This window comes from Marmota flaviventris, chromosome 5 (assembly GCF_047511675.1).
Source record: "Marmota flaviventris isolate mMarFla1 chromosome 5, mMarFla1.hap1, whole genome shotgun sequence".
NCBI classification, from domain to species: domain Eukaryota; kingdom Metazoa; phylum Chordata; class Mammalia; order Rodentia; family Sciuridae; genus Marmota; species Marmota flaviventris.
The window spans coordinates 120,073,922-120,082,854 of NC_092502.1; the positions used below are offsets into that span (position 1 = coordinate 120,073,922).

At 36.0% G+C, this 8,933-nt stretch overlaps 1 protein-coding gene across 6 annotated transcripts in view; it reads left to right on the top strand.

The window, feature by feature from the left end:
- Window positions 1-8,622, top strand: part of Pde4d (phosphodiesterase 4D) — a 1,072,337-nt gene extending 1,063,715 nt beyond the window's left edge. For all 6 annotated transcript variants that reach the window (XM_071612584.1, XM_071612585.1, XM_071612586.1 and 3 more), the window contains 4 exons: window positions 1,278-1,432; window positions 2,289-2,411; window positions 2,906-3,088; window positions 3,652-8,622. In XM_071612584.1, coding sequence (XP_071468685.1) covers window positions 1,278-1,432; window positions 2,289-2,411; window positions 2,906-3,088; window positions 3,652-4,065 — 875 coding nt within the window. In that variant the 3' untranslated portion in view covers window positions 4,066-8,622. The remainder of the gene's footprint in view (window positions 1-1,277; window positions 1,433-2,288; window positions 2,412-2,905; window positions 3,089-3,651) is intronic.
- Window positions 8,623-8,933: the final 311 nt, after the last annotated feature.

Genomic DNA, 8,933 nt, shown 5'->3' on the forward strand with positions numbered 1-8,933 from the left:
ATTATTGTCTTTATTTGGAGACTAAATACAGCTTAAGGAAATGCATATAGGTACCAGTTTGGCAAGGGGTGAACCTTGTGATGGGTAATTTTATGTGTGGCTTGACTAGGCTAAGGGTTGCCAACATGGCTGGTAAATATTCTTTCCTGTGTGTCTTTGAGGGTGTGTCCAGAAGGGATTAGCATTTACATCAGTAAGTCGAGTAAAGAAGATTTACCTGTGCAGTGGGCATCACTCAGTCCATTGAGGGCCTGAATGAAACCAAAAGGTGGAGGAAAGGCAAACTCACTTTCTGTTTGAGCAAGGATATCCATATTCTCCTGCCTTTGGACATCAGTGCTTCTGGTGACCAGAGAGAATTTACACCAGTCTCCCCATGCTCCAGTTCTCAGTGGTCACACTAGAACTGAATTATACCACTGGCTTTTCTGCTTCTCCAACTTGCAGATGATGTACTCACTGGCTTGCATAATTGCCTGAGCCAACTCCTATCATTCAGTATTTTGTTATATGATTGGGAACATGCACGTAGTCTGTGTCTGCTAAATGAAGTACATGACCTCAGTTATGTGGTAGTACCTTCCCACCCTCTACCCCCATGCCAGTGAAGACTGAGAAAGAGATTATATGGTCTTTATGCCTTCATTAGTAGCATTATATTGAGAATGTTGTAATTTATTCTTGATGATCCAGGGTAGTTCTTACAAATGAGCATAATTAGTCTCTCTGTAATAAAATTGTGGCTTTGGATTTGTAAAGAAATGCATGGTCCCTCAATAAAATAGAGAATGCTTTATAGTGTTATTAGTGTGTGCCAGGTACTGAATGGATCATGTTTATCATTTCCTGATTCACTACTAGAGTTCACTGCTCAAGGCTTCTTGCTACACTTCTTGGCATTGCATGATCCTCACATAAAAGTTGTAGGGCAGAGAATCCACAATTATCAGGAATATAAGACCTTATGCTGTAGACATGTTGCTATGTTAAGAATAATTCTATATTCCACTGAGTTTATCAGGTCCAGGGGCAGCTGAGGCCCACAGAGTGAAATGCCCCTCCACATATCAGTAACATTGGAGTTCACTCCTAAAGGTTCCAGTGTTATTTCTGCTCCTTCATTATTCAATGTATTTTCTTCTTGTTATTATCATGTAATGGTAAGGGTGGCAGAGAAGTTTAGGGGAAATTGCATCCTAAATCCAAAGTATCATAAAACTTTAAAAATAAGCTCTAATTAAACAGCTCTGGTGATCATCTGCCTCTTTTCCTTTCAGACTCTGAACTTGCCTTGATGTATAATGACTCCTCTGTCTTAGAGAACCATCATTTGGCCGTGGGCTTTAAGTTGCTTCAGGAAGAAAACTGTGACATTTTTCAGAATTTGACCAAAAAGCAAAGACAATCTTTAAGGAAAATGGTCATTGACATTGTAAGTAGTTAACAAAAGCAAAAAAAAAAAAATGTGATGAAAGTAGTCTAAAAAAATTTAAATGTGAGAATGAGAGTATTAGGTAAAAGCATGTGTATTTCCAAACTTCTACGGCCCTTTATGTTCTAGAAGCTGCATCTGTTGCTGGCAGTGCTATTCTGTAATAGGTTGTCTACTTATAACAGTTTGGATTTAAGAATAATAATAGTTGAACCTCATTATTCAGCTTTTATTTTCTGAGCTCCACATGGCAGACAGAAAAAGATGAATAAGCAAAAAATAGAGGGCATGGGCTATTACTCGAATATCCCCTGCCTTTTTCCATCCAAATAGAGATATACATGATTTTACTATTTTCTCTATGTGTATTATTCAGAGTGATTATGAGACATAGAAAAATCTCTTGTTTCTAAAAAAATTACTTGCTTTGTACACATAGAGACAGGAATTATTTTTCTTGGATAAGCAGAAAATTAACCAGAATACTATTTCTGAAGTGGTCTGTGAGCAACCTTAAATCACTCATTGTAGTCCAATAACCACTTTCTAGTCCAGGGAATGAAAAAACTTTAAAATGTGTGATGATATCTTATCCTCAGAGATACCATCATATTTTCACCAGGAAAGTGGTGGTCAGTGCCTGATGTTTCTGCATAGTGTACATGTTTAGCTAGGTTTCCAAGAGACGTTAGCAAAGGGAAAAGATTGTGCCCCTAGAAGGATTAATTTCCATATACTGCCATTAGAAGTCATAGTAGTTTTCCTTCCTTTTCACATTCTGAAAAAAAAAAAAGTTTTCATATGCAAATTCTGACTTTTCCCTTTGAACTTAATAAAATATTCTTTATCTTTTAAGGTACTTGCAACAGACATGTCAAAACACATGAATCTACTGGCTGATTTGAAAACTATGGTTGAAACTAAGAAAGTGACAAGTTCTGGGGTTCTTCTTCTTGATAACTATTCTGACAGGATTCAGGTAAATCATTATTTGACTTTGTGTTGTGTGTTCATGTGTGTTTGTGTACACATGCACATGTGTCTGTGTATTCTTCTTTGATAAAATTCATTTCTCCCATCTTAACTTTCAGTAACTATAGGCAGGATTTTTACCCACACTCTCATCCTGAGAATTAACCAGGCAGAAACTTACTGGTCTTTTTAGATGCCCATATATTTAAAAAACAAAAACATCTAAAACCTCCCCAAAACCATCCACATAAGGAGGTCTGAATTTCATTAACCATGCACATAAACAGCTTCTCCTATGATACTTAGATGCAGTAGAAGTGGCATAATTTGGAACTATTTATACAAGTGTGAACCACACACAGACACATCTTGGTTGAGCTGTTTGAAATAAATCTTACACTACATGTATTTTTAAGTGTCACAGTCATCTGACTTGAATTTCTAGTTTGAAAAAAAAAAATGGAGCAAGTGCTGAGTAGAGAATGCCTCTGTCTACTTTAGGTCCTTCAGAATATGGTGCACTGTGCAGACCTGAGCAACCCCACAAAGCCTCTCCAACTGTACCGCCAGTGGACAGACCGGATAATGGAGGAGTTCTTTCGCCAAGGAGACCGAGAGAGGGAGCGTGGCATGGAGATAAGTCCCATGTGTGACAAGCACAATGCATCTGTGGAAAAATCACAGGTAATGCATGGCACAGAAAGCCTTCCGAGAGAAGAAAGATGCAGCTAGCATTTGTTTACTTATAGTGTTTTCTTGGGTTTTTAAAATTATTTGTTTTTGACAGAATCAGCTTCACCTTACCACTTATCATATAGAAAACCTGCAATTGTAGAACTTAGATTTACATAGCCATGCTTCTACTGGTGTGGCATTCTGTTCACTCATTATAACCATGTTCATGTACATAGAGTATTTGTTTATTTCAGTTATCTAGATTCACCTACACATTGACTATTCTAAAATAAGTTCCAGACCCCATATCCTGCCATGTAAATAACTGAAAATGTTTTTACATTGTGAACATATTCTTGAACTACTAATCATTCTAGAGGCTAGAAATTTACACCAGCTAGAAACAGCACTTTTATATGGTCTCTTATCTCAAATAATGACTATTTTACCAAACTAAGGTTAGTAGTATTCTGATCGCTGTTATATTTGTGGGCCATGATGATCTACTTAACCTTTTTAATGGTCTCTTAGTCTAATTGGACTGCTCATATTGGATTTCTTTTTTTAACTAGGTGGGCTTCATAGACTATATTGTTCATCCTCTCTGGGAGACATGGGCAGACCTTGTACATCCTGATGCCCAGGATATTTTGGACACTTTGGAGGACAATCGTGAATGGTACCAGAGCACAATCCCTCAGAGCCCCTCTCCTGCACCTGATGACCAAGAAGAGGGCCGGCAGGGTCAAACCGAGAAATTCCAGTTTGAACTAACTTTAGAGGAAGATGGTGAGTCAGACACCGAAAAGGACAGTGGAAGTCAAGTGGAAGAAGACACTAGCTGCAGTGACTCCAAGACTCTGTGTACTCAAGACTCGGAGTCTACTGAAATTCCCCTTGATGAACAGGTGGAAGAGGAGGCAGTAGGAGAAGAGGAAAGCCAGCCGGAAGCTCCTGTAATAGATGATTGTTCTCCTGACACGTAACAGTGCAGAGACTGTCACGCCTTTTTTTTTTTTTTTTTAAGTAGAAAATTGTTTCCAAAGTGCATGTCACATGCCACAACCATGGTCACACCTCACTCTCATCTGCCAGGACGTTTGTTGAACAAAACTGACCTTGACTACTCAGTCTGGCGCTCAGGAATATCGTAACCAGTTTCTTCACCTCCATGTCATCAGAGCAAGGGGGATATCTTCGAGAACAACATTTTAACAGAATTTCAGCTTGGGAGAGCTGACAAAGCAGATAAAATCAACTCCAAAATGTTTTCAAGGGAGATTGGCTCATCAGGCAGCCCAGTAGTAGATTGGATTTGGGGTTTCTTTTATTTGTTTGCAATATTTTTTTGGAAGAAAGAAGGCATTACATGGATGGAGTGAACTTAGTGGATGAAGCAAAAAAAAAAAAAAATGTCACAAATAGGACACAGCATGAATCTGTTTCCAGGAGGAGGATGAGCCACAGAAATTGCATAATTTTCTAATTTCAAGTCTTCCTGATACATGACTGAATAGTGTGGTTCAGTGAGCTGCACTCACCTCTACATTTTGTATGATATGTAAAACAGATTTTTTGTAGAGCTTACTTTTATTATTAAATGTATTGAGGTATTATATTTAAAAAAACTATGTTCAGAACTTCATCTGCCACTGGTTATTATTTTTTTCTAAGGAGTAACTTGCAAGTTTTCAGTACAAATCTGTGCTACACTGGATAAATCTAATTTACAAATTTTACTTGCACCTTATAGTTCATAGAAATTAACTGATTTGTAGTGATTCATTGTTTTATATACCAACAACTTCCATATTTTAAAACAAAAAAAACAACTTTATGTTGCTGGAAACCCTTTTTGTAAGTCTTCATTTGCTTTTTATCTCACTCCTTCTAGATAAGCAGAGTTGCTCTCCACCAATGTTTTCCTTCACAGTGTGCAAAGTGAATATTTGTTCTGTAATACTTTGATGTGTGTTATATCAAATGTGTCTTAAGCCTCATAGAAACTCAATCATCAGTTGGTGTTGTCTGAAGCAAATGGGAGATATATAAACACCCAGTAGCTAAAATGGTCTGTCTTTTTTAGATATTTTCCTACTTAGTGTCTTCTGATGACTTTTTGCTCTGTCAAGAGACATGCATTTCATAACTGCATGTCCTTCTAATAACCCACACATTGTGTGCTCATTTTTATTGTTATTGCCAGTTATAGTAAGAAAAATGTTTCCCCCTTGTGCTGCTTTATTATTTAATGTGTGTTTGAACTTCTGTCCATGTTCACTAGATGGGGTCTTATCAAATCTGTTATCTCCATTCTGATGGATGAAAAGAAACAGGTAGTCAAGTTAGGGTTAGCACTCATTTCTACCATGAGGTTGTATGTCATGACTAGCTTTCACTCTGAGGTTATAGAGAAAAGTGTACAGCTAACTATACAGATTTTAAGAATAGTAACTGAATATATTATCAAACAGCAGTACAACTAAGTTCTCTTTGGCTTTTATGATTTTTGCCATGCAATTAAGAACTATGTGAGGAGTATCCTTGAGCAGTGGTCTTATGATGTAGCAGCTACTCATTCTTAATGGATAGCCATGTAACATGTAGGCACTGCTTTACCAGTTTTCATTGATCCATAATCATGTCTTGAAGGAGGGAACTACTTTCTTTAAACACGCTGAAGGAGAAGCAGTTGATGATGCTACTAGCACCGGAGGGTTGATAATATGATATAGTCTAAAGTATTGGATTGGTAAAAAGATTCTGCCTAAATAAAAAATAGAGATCACTCTTGGCTGATTTTAGCTCCTGGAACTGTGTTGTAATATTAAAGATGAATTCCCAGTATCTTCTGCTGATAGCAGCTAGAATCGTGAAGCATCTGTTTAGTCTGAACTTTATTCCCAAGTCAGTTCTTAATAAAGGGTTTACCTTTTCTGTAAAGAGTTTGGAGCTCACATAATCCACTTTCACATTGATATCCAAAAATTAAGATAGAGACTAAAAGAGAGATCTGACTAAACAGAAAATACATGAAACATTAAGAAAAATAACAACCCTAAAAACATTCACATTTGGAACTCCTCATGGAGCCATCTGGGGACTGCAGAACAAAGTTATCAGCCAGGAAAATAATCCAGGCTGAAGATATTCCCTGTTTTAATTTCCTGAGATCCAAGTGATGCTTACAGCCTTTGATAGAAAAAGTATGTCTCTGATCTTTTAGATAGTACAGAAGAGGAATCAACTAATTATTGTATTTCCACCCTTTTGCCCTTGTAAAGATAGACAGGTATCTTGCACATAGAGGTCTATGCTTGACCAATTAGTTTCACAAGAATATTTGAGAACTTAATCCTGTTTTAATTGTATTTTCTCTATGAGAGGCCTAAAAGGAAAAGCAAAATGTCTAGTTTATTCCTCTTTCCAAATCACTCTCATTCCTTCCTTTTTCTCCCTTCACTTGGCATTTCCCTCTCAGAGTGCCTAGAATATTAATAATGGAAAAAATAAACAGCAATATGTAAAAAAAAATCCAGACCTGAAAGGGTTTTTAACTGCACTAATAGAGGCTTTCTCCCACAGTTTTCTGCTTTTTAATGGTCCCATGTTATAAAGATACCCACCAATGGACAATCAAATTGTAGCAAAGGCATAATATCCAAGAGTTAGAGACTAATGCACTGTACAATCTGTTTGTCCTCTCCCTTCTCTCTCTCTCTCCCTCCCTCCTGTATGCCCCACCCCTCATTCTTTCTCTCCAAAATGTGCTTCAGAAATACACACTGCTTTAAAAAGAAGGTCCTTATACAAGTGGCTTTACATTTCCTAAAACACCATAAGAAAATGCAATATCTGGGTACTGTATGGGGAAAAATTATGTCCAAGTTTGCATAAAACGAGTACATTTCAGCTTGCAAGTTACTGAACACAATAATGCTGTTTTAATTTTGTTTTCTTTTGCATCAGTTAAAATTCACAAGAAAATAATGTAGATAGAACAACTTACAGATGAGGAAAGAAAAAACTTGAATGAAATGGATTTTACAGAAAGCTTTATGATAATTTTTGAATGCATATTTATTTTTTGTGCCATGCATTTTTTTCTCACCAAATGACCTTACCTGTAATACAGTCTTGTTTATCTGTTTACAACCATGTATTTATTGCAATGTACATACTGTAATGTTAATTGTAAATTATCAGTTCTTATTAAAACATCATCCCGTGATAGGATGGTGTTGATATACTTGGAAACTCTTGGTGAGAGAATGAATGGTGTGTATACATACTCCTTGTACATTTTTCTTTTCTCCTGTAATATAGTCTTGTCACCTTAGAGCTTGTTTATGGAAGATTCAAGAAAACTATAAAATACATAAAGATATATAAATTTAAATAACATAGCTGCAGGTCTTTGGTCCCAGGGCTGTGCCTTAACTTTAATCAATATTTTCTTCTGTTTTGCTGCATTTCTAAAAAAAAGTAATGGTGGGGGCTAGGGCTGGGCATTTATATCCAAGATTTCAATTGATTGGATTTCTGGAAGTAGCTGGATTTTATAAAGTCAAAACACCTCTGACACATCTTGCAACCCTTTCAAGATGGAAGCTTGTAGGTACTTCTTGCCATGGAGTGGCACAGCATGTGTGATAATTATTTCCAGATGTAGATAAGGAGCTATTTCAGCGAGTTATATTTGATGGCTTTTTACTTTCAGACACTACTGGGGAAATATATTCTTGTCCAGTGATTATTGAAAATCTTTTGGCTTCCACAAATTCACAGGAAAATGAACTTGATTTGAAACTGGAGCCATGTGTCACTCATCTTGGTTAGTTATCTGTTCCATTAGCTTTCAGTCATGTTAAGAGACTGTATCATATAGAAAAAGTCCTTTTTATAACCTTAAAATTTTTCTTTGATTAAGATCAACCAATTTTTTTATATGTATGTAAACCCACATCAATTTAAACACCATTTTTTGTGATTCTAATTCATATAGCATAAAAGATTCACTGTTATCTAAAATTTATTTCTGCAAAACTTAAATCCACTTAGAATTATTACATTTAACTTTGTACAATGGCCATCTCCTGAAAGCTGTGAAAACTCCCCAGTGTATAATGTGGAAACCTCCCACAGCTGCCCAGCCCTTGGAACATGTGACTTATCAGTGAAAGGAGAGATTGTTTTTCTAGGAAAAATGAGCCTCCTATTATTTTATTTTATTTTATTTTTTGACACAAACTGTAGATTTTAGCAGCCCTGGCCCAAAGGAATTTAATTACTTTTGTTTTAAACAGTACAAAGGGGACACTATAATTACAAACTACATCCTTACTTATTTTAGTTGTTTTTAAATTTTATTTCTTTGGATATGTTTTCAGAGTGGTAAATTGTGTGTGAGCATTACAAATGATGATTCTTTTAGTGGTTTTCTTAGCCTCTCTTACAGCCCATGGGGATAGTACTGTACATCAATATCTTCATATGAAATTTTTATATGCAATGAAAATAAAAGCATGGGTTGATTCTGCCTATTTATGACTTGGTCTTTTACAAATAATAATTATTGGTTTTAGGTTGTAGTTCAGTCTGCACACATGTCCAAAAGTATTGAACATTGTTGAAATAAAAGGATAGGGACATTGTTAGTATTGATATTCATAACCAAATGAAACCAAATTTTGTTGATTAATTTTGCTACACAAAATATTTCCCAACATTATATATATGGCCTATAAGATCAAGCACAGTGTTTTCTAAAAAGGCACTTTCCAGAAGGCACTTTCCATGCTTAACTTAATATTCCTTTATGTTGAAAATTTCTTGGACATTCAACAATTATTTG